Source organism: Fistularia commersonii, chromosome 32 (genome assembly GCF_037954325.1).
Source record: "Fistularia commersonii isolate RoL2024-O1a breed Wild chromosome 32, RoL_Fcom_v1.0, whole genome shotgun sequence".
In the NCBI taxonomy this organism is placed as follows: Eukaryota; Metazoa; Chordata; class Actinopteri; order Syngnathiformes; family Fistulariidae; genus Fistularia; species Fistularia commersonii.
The window spans coordinates 10,870,001-10,887,500 of NC_141315.1; the positions used below are offsets into that span (position 1 = coordinate 10,870,001).

A 17,500-nucleotide genomic window follows, 5' to 3' on the forward strand; every position below is an offset into this window, starting at 1 on the left:
CCTTGATGCTCTCCGGCGTCCTGGAAGGCGGCGTGGAGGCCCCGAACCATTGGGCGGACGGAGGAATGTTCTTCCTCGCCTAAACACAGGGTGTTCCTCTCCAAGCAGACAAAAGGATGTGGTCACCACCCCCCCTCCACCCCCCACCCCCCCACCCTCCGGCGCTCAGTGCCAGCCTCCACCTTGTTCCGACCGAGCGATGATCCGTCTTCGGGCGCTCCCCGGCTCCTCTGCGGGTTTCTGGTTTGGTTGTTTCCTTCAGGCCGCGATGGAAAATATGACCTCATGGTTCTGAGTTCTCTTGTTTCTGTTCCAGGAGCCGAGGCCAACTCCAGAACAGCCTTCACTCCAGACGTTGCGCCGCAAAGGTTCGGGCGGAGGGGCGGAGCTCGTGCGACGGTAGAAACCGACGTCCAATGGTACCATTTCGGAAGAACATCGAGAACATCGACGGCGGTCAGCGAAGGAACCCTCAAGGCAACTAGGCGGGTCCAGAAGAACCGGCCTTTAGAACCGATCCTCGCGCAGCCGGACTGTTTGCTTTTCTTTGGTTCCAAGTAGTCGGAGTACAAGTCAGGATCCGGCGGCGACCGGTCTGATGCTGCCCTCACCTGAAGGGGAGCAGCCACCATGACAACATCGCGCCATCTCAGCAAGACCCCACTGGGTAGAACCAGGACTGCAGAACATCCAAAATGTGTTGGTGCAGAGAATAGAAGCCGTCGCTCAACAGAGCATCTCCTCGACTTCAGTAAACAGTAGAATCTAGGAGAACCGGCAAAAGAACCGCCTTAGAACCCACAGAGCAGCTGCCGATTGAACTCCTTCAACGAAAGCAACGTGGAACCGGAGCGAGACTTGGTTCCTCTGCTTTACTTGTGGAACAAACGGGTGAAGATCCCGGTTCAGAACCGGTGGACTTTGGAACACCAGGGGGCCGCCGACCCCCCCCCCCCCCCCCCGAAACCGAAGGGCCGAGCTCGCCGAAAGGGGAAAAGATGCGGAGCGGCTGCCAATCAAACGCTTGAACGAAGCGACGCGGAACCGGGCGGAACGAGGAACCGAAAAGAAAAGAAAAAAAAATGAAGATTAAAAATAATTATTAAAGCAGGAATCAGCCAGGGGTCGTAAAACGGAGGGAGAAAGAACAAACGGGGGCCGGGATTTGAACCCTCCGCACATCTGAAGGCAATTAATTTTCGCTGGATATTCTTTTATTGGTCCTCAAACGTTAATCCCATAAAAAAACGGAGCATAAACCCGGTTCCACCGGCGGTAATTAGGAGGAAATGGTTCCGACGAGACGTCTCGCTCCGTCACCGACCCGGCGTTCCTTCTCCGGGGGGGTTCCGACACCCTTCGCGACTCCGGGAGGTTTGGAGCTGGAAGGCGGGGCCTCCCGGATCTGGCACCGGCCTCCGGATCCCGGCTACCGTTGCGACCTTAAAGGATAATTTTGGGATTTTTCAATTGCCCTATTTTCCAATTTATCTGGGTCGGGATGATTGACGGGGCATTATTTCGATCGGCCCGGCGCTGAGCTGGAACGCCAGGAAACATTAGACCTGGCGACCGGATCCGCGGATCCTGTTTCACCCGGAACATCCGTCTGGGCTTCTTCCAGCTCGTTCCCACTTCCACTCGAGAAACCGGGCCAATCGCCGACAGCTACCGGGTTCCGCGGCTGATAGCGGGTTGAGAAACGCCCGACGGCGTCCCCGGACGGCGACCCGGGAGCCGGACTCCGAAAAGCAAACAAAAGCACGTTGAAGTATTTGGAGCGGCTGATCCGGCATCTCCGGCACCTTCCGTGCAGCAAAGCGAGGCTACCACAGGACCTCCCACGAGACGGGACGTGACGGGTAAACTAAGACGACGGGAACCAGAACGCCGAGCTCAATGAGTCCGACACCAAAATGAAGTCGGGGCGACGCCGGGAGCGGCGTCCGACACGTCCACGGTTCGGAAGGCGGGGTCATACCAAATTCCTTTTGCCTCCAATAACCAGAGATTCGTCCGACGGACAATCGCTCCGAGACTCGGAGACCCTCAGAGGTTCAGAGCTGCTCCAGAGGATCTCTGTTGTCCGGGAGCAGGAAGATGGGGAAGTCAAACAGGTCCGGGTTCCATCGGACTGCCGCCTGAATTGTGGGTCATTTGACCACAAGCTGTTCTACGAACCCTGGCTTCACTTCGCAGAACCTCGGGTCGAAGTCCTCGGCCACTGGATCCAACTTGGCATTTCAATGGGAGACGACCTCCTGTACCCCACGACCCTCGCCCGACTCCCCTTTGCCCTCTAAGACTACTTGCCCCACCCGTGAACCCACTGGCCCGACAGCATCTAGTGCAGAAAAGTCCAAGTAGCCCATCGGTTTGGCTCTCACTTCTTGATCGGCTCATTATCGGCACATCGTTGATTTATAAGTGGCTCTAACAGGTGACAGTTCAGGAAGTAGCGCGTCCAAAAAGGACCAATGCCACAGAATACATGAAGAGTTGTGTGGAGGCTATCAACCACTTAGCTGCAAGAGTCCCACAAGAGGAACAAGAACCCCCAAACCCTAAAAAATGCTCAAATGACCAACGACGGCCGTAAGTGCGGTGACTTCTCAGGTGCATCTCAGGTTCATCGATGGTTAAGATGGGATTTGAGGCCTTCACCTCGACAGATGTGGGTCAGAAGGGCCTCAATGGTCAGAACATGTGGAGGGGTCTTGTTTGCACGCCTGTAAAAATGGGGTCACTGGTGTAATTGACCCCGAGGGTCGCACGCCCTCTGCGGGACCACCCCTGTCAAGGCATCGCATGGTGTCAAGGGAAAGGGGGAGGCGACCGGGCTGTTTATTGTCACAGGTGGGGCGATGCTGTTGAGGTTCTGAGGTCCAGCTGGAGGAACCAGCGGCGTTCCTGATCAACAACCTGACCCGTCGGTCCGAGATCAACAATGGCGAGGCGCCTCGCTAGAGGGGGTTCAGCAAGCTGAGTGACAGGCGTGGAGTTGACTTGTAGTTGGACCGTCCTTCAGGTTAAGCTCGTTACAGGGTCTTGAAGAAGAACCGGACAGAATCTCCAAAGCACAAGAACTCCAACTTTGAGATCAGTTGGAACTTTCAGGTTCAGACCACCTCAGATTTCTGAGTGAGCCTGGAAACAGGAAGCGGCAGGTTCACAGAGTGTCCGAGTGCAGAACTACAAGTGAGGCGTCAACCACCGGACCTGTAGTCTCAGCAAGAGGAAGCTGCATGAAGCTCACGATCCTGAATAGGACACAGTGACGGGTTCCATGACATTTCTCAGGTCTGGAAGTGCTGGAGTGGTTCCTTTACTGACCATCAACCTGAGGCATGAGTTGAAGCACTGGACCAGAGACGGGATGAAGATATGAACCTCACGACTGGACAAGAGACAGGAAGCTGACCGGACAAGAGACAAGGCCCAGGAGACGCACTGGCGAGTGCAAGGAAGAGGAGGAAGTAAAAGACGGCGGGAAACCTTCAAGGTGAAACAGGAAGTCACAAGAGGGCAGGGGTGGGCAGAGCATACCGGAGGTAAAAGCCTGGGAGGAAACTCGAGGGAGGTCACAGGGAGCAACAAAATACAAGCATGTCGAGGACACGTGGACTACAGCGGCAACTTGGAGCCCAGAAGCTACAGAATGTCCAAAACCAGAACTCATGGTCTTTGCCCTCTAGACCTGTTGCCATGTGGACTAGACCGGGACACCTGCTGGTCTTAACCTTCCACATTAGAGTCAATTTGTTACTTTTACCAATTATTTAGGCAAATATTGGTGATTTGGGGTCAATTTCAGGAACGAACGGAAATTGACTTGTAGGTTTTTGAGCAAATTCTTTGCCAACTTGGAAGTACTTCAGGTATTGTTACCAGGTGGCTACAGGCGTTTCCACTCTGTGAGCGTACAGTATGTCTAAAATGATTTTTTTGTCATGACGGTTAATCGATTAACCTCGATCTGCGGGTTCCGGGTGACCTCTTACCTTCTTCAGCAGTACCTCCTCGCCGGACGCCCTCAACTCTTCTCGCTCAGGGAAGTCGCAGTCGCGCCTCAAGGCCATCGGTCGCAGCAGAGAGCGCGAGGAAAGAAAGCATGTTAGAAAAGGAAGGAAGGCCGCCAAGAGCGAGCGGTGACACGAAGGGGAAGCAGAACTCTTGGTCCTGCTGCCAATGGCCGCCCCGAGGATCTCCAGCTGCCTGGCAGAAGGGAGGGTTTTCCCCTGGGGCTCCTCACGCCGACATCTGCGCCTCCTTCAACCCTCCTCCTCCTCCTGGTGTCACCGGGTTTCTCCTCCCGGGCCACCGTGAACCCTCCACACTCCATCTGCTCCGGTATGCTCTCCGTTTGAGACTCTTACTTGTCTGCAAGAAGAAGAAGAAGAAGAAGAAGACGACTTGTACGCAAGTGTGGATGTGAGGGTGAATGACTGGATGATTGACAGCCGGCCGTTGCATGTTAAGCCCCGCCTCCTCCGCGGCGCCGAGCGCGCGGCTCCTGCTGCGTCATGCCGCCTTCGGGGTCGGCGGGACAAACTCACTCCGAGGTTAATCTCAAATCTCAGCCCTGACGTCTGAAAATAAATCATTATCCCAAGAGAGGGCAGAAAGCGAGGGGAGGCTGGAGCTCAACACCCGAATATGGCGTGAATATCTCCACCGGGGGGGCGGGGCTTGAGTCGTTAGGGGGGCGGAGCCATAACATTCAAGCCAATCCCAATTCTAATCGGGGAGGGGGGTCGACCTTTGACCCTTTCCTTTTCCCACCACATAAATACTTTGTTGACAAACAGGAGTTTTCCCTCATGTTTTTGCGCAGCTACCGAAACAGCGCGGACCGAACCATCTCCCGCATCACGGGGGGGTTCCAGACCCCCGTCTTAGAAGGCGCTGACTCGGGCGAAAAGGAAAGAAAAGGAAAGTGGAAAGCGGGGAAAAACCCCGTCCTGCCTGGAAACACTTAGGCGGCGTCTGTCCTTCCGCTGCTTCCATCTACAAATAAACTCCAGAGAAGTTTCCAGAGCGGCGTGGAGGCGGGGGGGCAACTGGAAGGGGGGTCGGGGGCGGCGGGGCTACCTTTAATTTGTCCTTCTCATGCCATGTGCCTTGGCGTGGTCGCGATGGACGTCGGTACAGGAAGGGGCGGGGCTACAAGGTAGGGGCGGGGCTACAAGGTAGGGGCGGGGCGACCGGCGACCTGTCAATCAACTCGCCCAAGTCGGTACGATTAGCGAAGGGACGCTTTTGGTCGCTGGGAGACAAATGTATCTCCACGGTTCACTCGAGGACTCTGCAGGCCACCAGGAGGCACCTGGAGGTCCACCAACATCCATCAGATCAGATGATTGACCTTCCAAAAGCACCGGTATGCTCCAAGATGGTCCTGCAGGACGATGGAAGTCAGTAGATGTTGATCCAAGTTCATGGAAGTTGGTGCAAGATGTCCCCCCTGGATCTTCAGATCCCAGACTGTCAAGTCCAGGACCGGAAGTCCACCTCCGCACCTTCGGCTGAGCGGAAGCTGCCATCCTGGAGAAACAGGAAGTGAGGGCGGGCGGAGGGAGGTCAGGCCGGACTTTGCCCCCCCGGCCCGGTCACTCATTCCCCGCCGGAGCTAAAGGTCCGATGTCGAGTTCTGCAGCTTCTCCGGGGAGGAACGTCTGAGCGTGATGACCCACCGGGAACCTTCTACACCTCCAGGGAAGACTCCAGGAACATCCTCCGGCGTGTCCTCCTAAGCCCCGCCCCCTGGGACAAAACCGCCGTCGAGACAAGTAGGTGTCCGAAAGGACGATCGGCACCGCTGCCGCCATGTTTGTAGTCCAGCTAGAAATTTGAAGGTCACCAAAAAACAAGGTTTCTTGTTTTAGGAGCCTTGAACAGTGTGTGTGTGTATGCATGTGTGTGTGTGTGTGTGTGTGTGTGTGTGTGTGTGGACTTTGCCTCTGCTCAGCCGTGACGCTTGGTCGGGTTTAAAGACGGAACCTGAAGCCGCTAACCGCGTTCTCCTCGGTTGACGTAGCTAGCAGAGGGTGATCCGACGCGGAACCGAACGGGTTCCACGTCCCGGGAATGGAACCGGGGAACCCTGGTCTACTGACCCCCGACCCCTGACCCCCCGACCCCCCACCAAAACTCCCCCTGACTCTTTTAATTCAAACCCTCAGCTAGCATGAACAATACCATGTTTAGGAAGTCCATTGTTAGCATGATGCTACGTTCTACAGGCGACTTTAGAACCCAGACGTTCCACTCGAGGGGTTCCTTGTATCTCGGACAACACAGGGACGACAACCAACCGACGGTTCCTTTGCTGTTTCTGTGCTAATTAGCATGTTAGCAACACGCTAACGGCGCCAACAGAGTCAAAAACCCCGTTTTAGGTTGTTTGTTTTTCTCAGAAGAATCCGATGAAATCGGATAACGGTGAAGGAAACTCACTCGTACATTCATGCGCTCATCAAAAAGTCTATTTTTCTCCACTTCCTGGGACTGGGTCGGAACCGAGAAGCACCAGAACGCCGTCGGGGTCTACCGAGAACCCGCCGCCGCCGCCGCCGCCGCTCTGCTTTTATTGAGGTAACTAAGAGGCTGTTTACGCCGGCTGTGTAAACGCCAGCAAACATGGCGGAAGGTGTTTGTTGGTAAATTTCAGACACCTTGATTTTATGGGTCCAAAGTCCCATAAAACCCAAATCCCGAACCGTTAAAGCGCCGATCAAAACCCCGAAAATCAAAACCTGAAGAATTCCAGGTTTTTATGGGTCTGTTGATCCGTTCAAGTCATAACAGGAGCTTTGGACGGAACGTTATATAATCCGGCTCGTCAAACGCCGGCGGGTTCATTCGAGGGCGGCAGCCCGACCGTTAGCCGTTAGCTTCAGACGCACACGGCTATCGCGGCGGGGGTGGCAGGAGGCCAGCGGGGTTCACGGCTGATCATTTCCCGATACGATCTGTATACTAACTGAAATAAAAGGTCGTCAAACTTCATCAACTCGACTCCGGCTTGAACTGCGCACGGGCTAATCGTAAGAAAGGTCGGCGGTTCAGGAGCTGCTTACAATCTCTGGAATTCATTCATAAAATACACAACGGGGAAAAATTTGGAGCAACAAATACCGCTGTTAGCCCGCAACGAGACGTTAGCTTAAACTGCACATGGGCTAATGGTTATCATGGGGGCGGAGCTAGTGGTATTAGCCACTTTGTCAATAACATCTGTATGTTGTCGCTAATAAAAGGTGGTTCAACTTATACAGTGACTTTTAGCTGTTAGCTTAAAACAACACACAAGCTAATGGTTCGAGGGTTGGTGGTTCAAGACCAGCTCTGATAAAATACACAATTAGGAAAAAATTGGGAGCAACAAATACAGGTGTTAGCCAGTAGCTAGCATCTACTAGACAGTTGCTAACGGGTACTTTTGAGTACCCGCTAATACCCGCTATGGCCAAATAGCATCACTTTGGCAACAAGGGAATGTGAACTGCCCCAGAGCCAAGCTAACTAGCATGTGATTTCCTGCTGATTATTAGCCCTTTATGCTAACATCGATGTAATTTCTTGCTCATTTTCATTTCATTTCTTGCTTATTTTCACATGACATATGTACGACTAATAATATAAAATATATATCTATTACATTTATGAGAACAAATGAATCGCCTTGCTAATGCTAAAGCATGATTTCATGCTCGTTAGGACGCCATCACATGCAAACTTTTTCACGCGTCCGTTTCGGCTAATTATCCCCGTCATGGTTTAAACTCAAACCCGCGTCCGGCCGAAGGCATCGCTAGAACATTCTAGGGATTCTCGCCAAACGGTCGCGTCATTTGTTGACTTGATTGTCAATCAACCCGTGGGCTAGCGGCGGCGGCGGCGGCGGCGGCGGCGCTGACCTCGGGCGACCCCTGGGATGCAACGTGCGCGAATGTTCCGGCGTGGTTTTGGCGGGCGCTCCGCTCGCCCGCGCTTCACACCCTGGAACCTTCCAGAACCGTTAACTGGGTTCTTTGGCTCCCCGGCGGAGCGTCTGATCTTCTGACCCGCACAACGTTCTGCCGCCGGGGGTTTTGTGGATCCTTTTTATTGGGAACAAATTACGCCTTTTTTTCCTGGAAACGAGGTGATTTGTTTCAGGTCCACTTTCTGCGGAGACCCCTGTTAACCTCACACACACACACACACACACTTTTGACTGATGAGAACATAGTGTGAGCGTCAGGTAGCCAGAGGAACAGAGGAACCTACAGGAGGAACCTAAAGAAGGAACCGACTGCTGAAGGTACAAGTCAAAGGAACCAACTGAGGAAACGACTGAAGGTGACGCTGAGGAACCAATCCAGGGGAAGGAACCAGGAGAAGGAAGGAACCAAAGGAACCCGTTAAAGGAACCGACAGAAGGAACCGACTGAGGGACCTGAGGATCTACAGAAGGAACCGACCAGAGGAACCCAAAGAGGGGAGCGACTCCAGGAAAAGACCAAACCCAGTGAGGGAACCAAGAGAAAGACCTGAACCTAAAGGAGGAACCACCTGGAGGAACCGACCAGAGGAGCCGAGAGGAGGAAGAAGAGAAGGAGAAGGAGCCTAGAGGAGGAAGCGAGTGAGGAACCTTCTGACCTTCTGGAGGAACCAACCTGAGCGAGGTCATCACTTCATTGGTTCTCCTAAGAGAAGATGTGAGAACAATGGAAGGAAGAGTAATTATTCTCCAAGAACTATTGAATTACTAATTACAAGTAACAACCGGTTCAAACATTTGAAGAGCTTAGAAACACACACACACACACACACACACACACACACACACACACACACACACACACACACACACACACACACGGGAAGGGGGGGTGACGTCGTCCCAGACTTGCTGCCGGAGGTTGTTACCATAACAACAAGGGGCCCGAGGCTGAAACTCGAGGATGCGGGGTGCGTGTGTGTGTGTGTGTGTGTGTGTGTGTGTGTGTGTGTGTGTGTGTGTGTGTGTGTGTGTTTGTCATCATCATCTAAATGATCAGATCTAATGATCAACTTTCCCAAAGAACAAAACAATTTTATTTTTCATTTTATATTTCATGGCAGTTCGATTTTTCTGTATTCATTTTTAAAATATATTTTTATTATTCATTTAATTATTTATTGATGATTTATTTCTTAGTTGATAAAGAGGTGTGTGTGTGTGTGTGTGTGTGTGAGTGTGTGTGTGTGAGTGTGTTTTCCAGGTAGAAACTTTCTTGCGCACACACAAAAGCATATGTGTTAACCACATATAAACCATGTTCCTTTCACACGCACACACACACACACACACACACACACACACACACACACACAGACAATGGGCGGTGTGTGTGTGAGTGTGTTAACCAGGTATAAGCCGTGTTCCTTTGTGTCTCACAGACACACACACACATACATACGCACAGTCCATTGTGTGTGTGTGTGTGTGTGTGTGTGTGTGTGTGTGTGTGTGTGTGTCGCCCAGGTAAAAAACCCTTTCTCTCTCTCTCTCTCTCTCACACACACACACACACACACACACACACACACACACACACACACACACACACACACACACACACACACCCCATGTGTCTGTGTGTTTGTTAGGAGCATTGTGTTGCCTGTACCAACTCACAATACTCTTGTGTGTATATGTATCTGTGTGTGTGTGTGTGTGTGTGTGTGTGTGTGTGTGTGATGCCTTCAGGGAGGCGTGGATCTCAGGTGATCTGTGTGTGCGGCGTCCTGGTCAGTGCTGGCGTGGAGCGCCGAGCAGCAGGACGGAGCCCGGCGGCCGCCCAGGTAAGGAACCCTTCGGGTCGAACCAACTCCCGGGTCGTACCAACTCCCCGGGGGGGGGGGGGAAGAACCTCTGCTTGTGTCGCCGTGACAACGCAGCGCCGAAATAATCCGTGTCTGGATGATTGACGGGCGACCCGAGCGCAGGGACGACGGTGAAGGTCAGAAGTTTTTAAAATAAGGACGTGGAGACGGCGAGAAATGTTCCCGTTTTGTTTGAAGGGGAAACGTTTTCCTCTGAAATTTAAGTATTTCTTTTTTAATTTAAGTGGAACGGAACTCTTAGTTCGTGTTTTAAATATTCCCAAAAAACTTGATTGACCTTCAGGTCGAATTGAGGCGAGAAAAAAAAACTCTACAAAATCTAGTTTTGAGATGAAATAAAACCGCTGGATTATTTCATCCGGACGATGTAATCTGGATTCTACGCAAATTCTATTTTAAGGGAAACTTTGTAAAAAATGAACAAAACAAACGGATCATTGGAGCGACACCTGAACGCGTCGTCTGACCCGTCCGGATATATTTTTTTCCTTCTAATTCCCGCATGTAAAGCGACTCGCAGTGAATAGAACAATCCGGATTCCTCTCCTTTTCGCCGTCGTTTGAGAAAACCGTAAAATCCCACCCGCCGAGCCGGCACTTGAACGCACCGCTCACCAAATCCGTAACCAGACGCAGAAAATCGGGGAAAATATTGCAGCAAAAAAAACAGAACGGAGATAATAAACAGGAAACGGAAAACTTAACATCCGCCGATCCGCTCCCCCTTTGCGGCGTCAACGCTGAAAATTCCCACACTCTGAGCCGACACTTGAACGCACCATCGCAGAGAGTCAAAGTGGAGCTTTTCCTTTCAATCCACTGCTTTTGAAGGTCACGGGAGGTGGAAGCTGGAGGGGGGGGGGTATCAGGGGGTGGAGGGGGGTATCGGGGTGGGGGTGGGGGGGCATCAACCAGCCGTGCACTCGGTTCTGACCCGCTGAGCCACGGAGCGGTGGCACGCGGTCATTTGCAGTAAGTGAGCGTGTAATGGAGTTGTAAGAGCCTGCAGCGGCGCAGGAAAGCGGCCAGAGTTCATCCTGTGATTCCCACACACACACACACACACACACACACACACTCAGAGTTGAAGACGCTTACGAAAAATTGGTGCTGCAGAAGCAAAAAAAAAAAAAAAAAAAAAGCGAAAACCTCAGAAATATAAAGTTTCTCGGCCGAGGAAGTCGGTGTTTGTCTTTTTTGTTTCCTTTCCGTGCTCAGTGGAAACTCCGAGCCGAAAGGTCGGGATGTGTTTTCGGTCGCCGGGGCGGCTGAGCTCTACGTGTGTGTGTGTGTGTGTGTGTTTTGTACACAAAACCGACGTTGTCGCTTGTTTCGGGTCATCGGCTCCATAAAAGCAGCAGGGACAAAAACGCAGGTTTGCAATGATAACAAACCATAATAATCCAGAAAAAAAAAAAACCACCTCCAAATCCTCCTATCGGCTTATTACACCTTATTAACGTGTAATAAACACGTTATTAATGTCTTATAAACACGTCAATACACAAGTACACAAAGTACTCTGTATTTTCCTGTAGTATCTGGTCGGAACAGAGTAAAGTGTTGACAAGATCCAGAAAACGCCAAATATATGTAAATAAATACTTTTTTATATGACGCTAGGTCTCGATCGCTACGCCAAGATTGAGAGGAAACCGACAAAAAGACGTAAAATCGCTGGGAAAAAAAAAAACAAAAAGCCGGCGGCCATCTTGTGAGGATCGTTGCAGATGTCGACCCGCTGAAACCTGCTTTGCACGGGAATAATTTAACGAAAGATCGTCCCCGATTGGTCGGAACGAGTTGGGTTCCGGCCTACATCCGGGCGGCGGCCATGTTGTGAGGATCACGGTCTCATCCCGCTAGCCAGCAGCTAGCCGGCAGCTAGCCGGCAGCTAGCCGGCAGCTTTCCGGCAGCTAGCCGGCAGCTCGCTTAAAACCCTTATTGACAGACTCTTCCTCTCCTCTGGCTTGCAGAAGATGAAACTTTCTGCTGTCTCTCAGCATCTTCTGGGTTTCTTCTTCTTCTTCTTCTTCGCCGGCCGAGGGGGCGGAGCCTCGGCACATTTAAAAATACGATTAAATTCTTGTGAATTTTTTTTAATTCTGGTTTATTTTGACCATTATTTTGAGTGGGAATTTCCAAAATTACGTTTTTCATTTTTATTTTTATATTTTGTGGACAGTTGTTATTATTCCAGCTCATTTTTGGATTTGCCAATGACCATTTTTTACCTTTCTTTTTTATGCAAAATAATAATGGCAGATATATTTGAAAATACATCTGAAAAAAATTCTTTATTTGAAATTTCAAAATGTTTTTTTTTTCTTATTTTTTTCCAATTAAAATCATTTTCGACTGTTTTGAGGGGAAAATATCTGGATATATTTTCGCTAAAGTCCAGAAGTATTTTTTTCAAAAATGTTTATAAAAAAATGAAACGTCGGGAAATTTTTTTTAACAATATTTTTAAATATTTCACAAATTGTTCATTCATTTTTTTTTAGACATTTTAGCTTTTTAATTTTTAACATCTTAAATAATTCAGGTTTATTCCAAAAAGACGAATATTCAAGGTGATTCTTTAAAAATACCTTTCTTTTCGCTAACGCTGCCGTCGCTCCCCTCGAGCTAACAGCTGATTTCCTGACAAACTTCCGTCGGCTGCCAGTTTCCACACTGATTTTCCCTCCGCTAACTCAGCTGGCCTCCGTCGCTTGGCTCCCTGACGACTCCGCCCGCAACACAACAAGGTCCTCCAGCCGCCGCTCCGGACCCCAGCGCCAGGGCGCATGGAAATTATTGGATGTTTACAGGAGGCTCGTGTTTCTGGGTCTTCGGCGTCTCGTCCCGACGCCGCACGAACCCTCGCAGTTTCCCATCAAACGTCTCGTTCTTTCAGGAAGACCAAATCGCAACCGAGCTCGCGCCGCGCTGATGGCTAGCACGCTTCGAAAAATAAATCATCCCGGCTAAAAGCCTGGGGTGAAACAGAAAGACCCGCCTGGGTGCTCCAGGGAGCGGCGCGAGCTGCTAGTGCTAGCATTAGCCTTGTGTTTTCAATAGTGTAGTATAGCTCACGTGAACTGAGGGACAAGGTGTCGCCCCGGGAGTTAAAACGACGAGAGTTGCTAAAGATGCTAATCTAGCTAACCACAGGCTAGCATGCTTTGAAAAATAAATCATCCCGGCTGGCGCTAGCTGCTTGTGCTAGCATTAGCCTTGTGTTTTCAATAGCGTAGCTCACGTGCACTTAGGGACAATGTCTCGTCCCGGGAGTTAAAACTACGAGAGTTGCTAAAGATGCTAATCCAGCTAATTACAGGCTAGCACACTTCGAAAAGAAAATTATCCCGGCTAAAAGCCTGGGGTGAAACAGAAAGACCCACCTGGTGCGCCATAGAGCGGCGCTAGCTGTTGGTGCTAGCATTAGCCTTGTGTTTTCAATAGCGTAGTATAGCTCATGAGCACTTAGGGACAACGTTTCGTCCCGGGAGTTAAAACGACTAGAGTTGCTAACGATGCTAATCTAGCTAACCACAGGCTAGCCTTCATGACACTTGGCTAGCTACTAGCGTGAATGTCATCTTACAAACCTCCCGCCACTGGTTTCAAACAACGGTGGCTAGCTGAGGTTAAAATACGGCTGAGCGCGCGCAGCTGCTAGCATGAACTTTAGCTCCAGGCGTTCATGTTTATGAGGCTTGGGTGCGGCGACATACGGGGGCTAATGTCAACAAAGGAGGCTGGAACCAAACAAACGCACGGTTCCCGAAAAAGAGAACCCATCCAGAACCTGCCGGGTCGGGGGGGGGAGGGGGAGGGGGAGGGGGGGTCACGGGCCGTGAAAACGTTTCCAGGCGTCCATCTTAAAAATAGACCTCCGGAGCCATCGGGAAACGGACGACACGAGACCAAACAAAACAGAGGCTAAATAAGGACAGGAAGTATGGAGGCAACATGTGAGGGGGGGGGGGGGGGTCCTCGCCGTCCTCCTGGTCGCCGGCACGCCGCGCAGATGCTACGGGAGGAGGCGGCAGCGTTCCAGTGTTTTGGTTCGTGGAAGACTCCGCTGCTAATCGTTTCCTCCAACGGGAACGGCTGGAAAAAAAAAAAAAAAAAAAAGGTCGGAAAACGGGCAGAGCTGGCGGAGGTGAACATCTGCCTCCGACACGACCGCGGGGAGGGATTTCTTCTTCTTCCTCTCTTTTCTTTTTGGTTCGGAAAGAGAGCGGGAGCATCAAAGTGAATTCCTGCGAGCCTCACAACATGGCCTTCAGAAAAAATAAAAACGGCGTGATTGACAGGTGTTGAGGTCCAGCGCCCGAGGAGGCGCTTCATTAGAAACGTACGAAGGAATTCACTGGAGGACTTTGTCAACTAGCTACAACGATGACGACGAGGCGGCGATCCTCACAATATGGCACCCGGTCCAAACCTGGAGGTTGTAGCTTAGCTGCTACAGAGGTTTAGCACGGCCGCCTGGCTGCTGAGAGCCGGGGTTGTGGATAATCCGTGAATTTCTGAATGAATGAGCGAGATCTTAGCTGGAGACGGAGAGCTCGTCCAGAAAGCTAGCTTGAAGTCAGTTAGCAGACGCGATCCTCACAATATGGCGCCCGGTCCAAACCCGGACGTTGTAGCTTAGCTGCTGAATGAATGAGCGAGACCTTAGCCAGAGACGGAGAGCTAGTCCGGAGAGCTAGCTTGTAGTCAGTTAGCAGAGGCGATCCTCACGACATGGCGCCCGCTACATCGCTACATGAAGCTATCACCCTGTCGCTCCTGAAGTGGACGTTCATCACCGAGCGGTTTGCGGTTTCACAAAAGCAAGCCGTCCTCGCAACATGGCCGCCCGGCTCCCTGCGCCGGTGATGTAACCATGGCAACCCCCCTCCCCCCACCGCCACTGAAACCAGAGAAGAAGAAAATCTTTGTGTTTGTGTCGGGGATCTGGGTCAGAGACCGTTTCGGCCCCGACCCGGATAGCACGGGTCGCCTCCCGGCCGGCGGGGTTTCTTTTTTTTGTTTTTGCTTTTTTTCGGGGTCAGTCGGGACGGCGGAGCACAAAAGCCCCCCCGCCCGGGCGGAGAGGCACCTGCTGACACACAAACCCTGTGAATGCGGTGGCGGCGGCGGCGGCGGCGGCGGCGGCGGCGGCGGCTCCTCCAGTCGGGAAGAAAACGCTCCCATAATTGCTCGAATACATTTTCAGCAAAGTGGTTCCCATCATCGGCAGAAAATGACTCTCTGGCCCGGATCTGACCCACATCTGTTCTGAGTTCAGTTCCCCGAAGGCCCGGGTTTGAACCGCCGCCCCGCCCGCCCGCCCGCCCGCCCGCCGCAGCCCACGGTCGGCCGCGGTCCAGGCGCTCGCCGCACGTTCGCCGGCGAGAACCACGATGCTTCCCCGCTCGGCGGCGAGGAGCAAACCCGGCACCGGCCGGCAGAACGGGGGCGGAGCTAACTCGCCTAAAGTGGGCGGGTCCCGACGCAGTTAGCGGTTAGCTAACGATGCAAGTCCCGGCCTGATAGAAGTCACGCTTTGTCGAGCAAAAGCGCCGTTATTACGGGGGCGATACGGCGGGGCTACGATACAAAACGGCGGCGTGTTTCACGACTTGACGAGTGTCCATTTTGAAGCGACTGTTAGCTAAAGCGGCGTGAAGATGCCTCGAGATCCGCGCAGCCAAGGACGCTCACACCAGGTACCAAAAAGATACGACGACGAATGCGGCTAACGGTGACTTGCTAACACTGCGCTACATCGCTAAGATCCGAGCTAACGGCGGCGTCCTGTCTTGCAGATCCTGGAAGATGTACAAAATGTATCAATCCGTGGCGCCGGGCGGTGACATCACGGCGGCGAGCGGCGGCGACGGGTCTCGGCCCAAGAGGCACCGCTACGTCCGCAAGGAAGGCAACTGCAACGTGGTGTTCCGCCACGTTCCCGAGGAGTGGCTGCTCTTCGTCACCGACATCTTCACCACCCTGGTGGAGATCCGGTGGAGGGTGATGTTCCTGATCTTCGCCCTGTCCTACATCCTGTCCTGGCTCTTCTTCGGGCTCCTCTTCTGGGTCATCGCCTTGGCGCACGGAGACGTCCAGGACCTCAACAACGACCCGTGCGTCTACGAGGTCCGCAGCTTCACCGCCGCTTTTCTCTTCTCGCTGGAGACCCAGACCACCATCGGCTACGGCTTCAGGGGGATGTCGGAGAACTGCATGTTCGCCATCGTCGTGGTGACCGTCCAGGACGTCGTCAGCTGCTTTATCGACACCATCGTCATCGGGATCGTGGTGGCGAAGATGGCGTCGGCCAGGAAGCGGGCGCAGACGGTGGGCTTCAGCAGCTGCGCCGTGGTCAACCTCCGCGACGGCTTCCTGTGCCTCTCCTGGAGGGTCGGGGACTTCCGGAGGAACCACCTGGTGGAGGGGACGGCCTGCGCCCAGATGGTCCGCTCCACCGTCTACGCCTCCGGGAAGGTGGACGTCACCTACGAGGACCTGGTCATCCGGCAGAAGGACATCGTCCTGGTGACGCCGACCACCATCTGCCACCGGTTGGAGCCCGGGAGTCCGCTGTACCACATGAGCCTGGCGGAGCTGCGCAAGGCGGACTTCGAGCTGGTGGTGTCCTTCACCTACACCGACGACAGCACGGGGACGCTGCACCAGACCCGGACCTCCTACACCCCCTCCGAGATCCTGTGGGGCCATCTCTTCCAGGAGATGATCCGCGTCAGCCGCCACCACTACCGCGTCGATTACATCCTCTTCAACCACACCGCCAAGGTGCTGGTGCCCGAGGTCAGTGCCGAGGAGTACGAGCACAAGCGGCGTCTCCGCCCGTCGCCGAGACACTCGCCCAGGTCTTCGCCGCGGCCCTCACCGGCACCGCGGCACCAGAACCATCAGGAGAAGCTCCTGAAGCCACCGGCTCTCACCGTGGAGCTCGTGAGCGACGGCGGCGCCGAGCATACCGAGAGTACCGAGCATACCGAGAGTACCGAGCATACCGAGAGTACCGCTTCTGCGCCTCCAGAGGACAAACGGCACGGAGATACTTTGGCGTTGCCTGACGACGTCATGCTCAGGGAGGTGTAGATGTTCCACCGTTCATCCATTCATCCATCCATTCATCCATTCCATTCACCCCCCCCCCCCCCCCCCGGACAGGAGACAGCGTGCTAATCTAAGCTAAGGTTGTCAGGGAAATCAAAAAAGCCTCGACCCTTGAAGATACCTAGAAGCTCCAGCAGATGCTCCTGAGCAGCTGGGGTTTCTCCAAAGAGCATCTCCAGTGAAAAATGTGAAAAAAAAAAAAATCTTTACACAGCAATTAGCCTAGCTTTAGCATCCCCACCGAGCGTGACAACTGTCATCGTCCAAACTCGTGTCAAAAGCTAACTGCAGGATTTACTCAAACGGCGGAGGTTAGCTTAGCTTTAGCAGGGGGGGGGGCTAGTGCGACCGAACCCACCGTAAGGGTGACAAGCTACTCACTTGTTGGGGCGACATGGGCCACGTTAGCCATGCTGGTACACTTTTGCTAACGTGAAACATTTGCTTTGATGCGGAACATTTCGGGAAAAAAACAATCAGTAGCCAGTTACCATTTAACCT

The 17,500-nt window shown here is 52.8% G+C and overlaps 1 protein-coding gene across 1 annotated transcript in view; it reads left to right on the plus strand.

Annotated features, from left to right (window-relative positions):
* The first annotated feature begins 5,674 nt into the window (after nt 1-5,674).
* kcnj16a (potassium inwardly rectifying channel subfamily J member 16a) overlaps nt 5,675-17,500 on the plus strand; it is a 12,417-nt gene continuing 591 nt past the window's right edge. The window contains exons 1-3 of the mRNA XM_086139791.1: nt 5,675-5,789; nt 9,737-9,831; nt 15,682-17,500. The exon at nt 15,682-17,500 is cut by the window's right edge and continues 591 nt beyond it. Coding sequence (XP_085995917.1) covers nt 15,692-16,981 — 1,290 coding nt within the window. The 5' untranslated portion in view covers nt 5,675-5,789; nt 9,737-9,831; nt 15,682-15,691 and the 3' untranslated portion in view covers nt 16,982-17,500. The remainder of the gene's footprint in view (nt 5,790-9,736; nt 9,832-15,681) is intronic.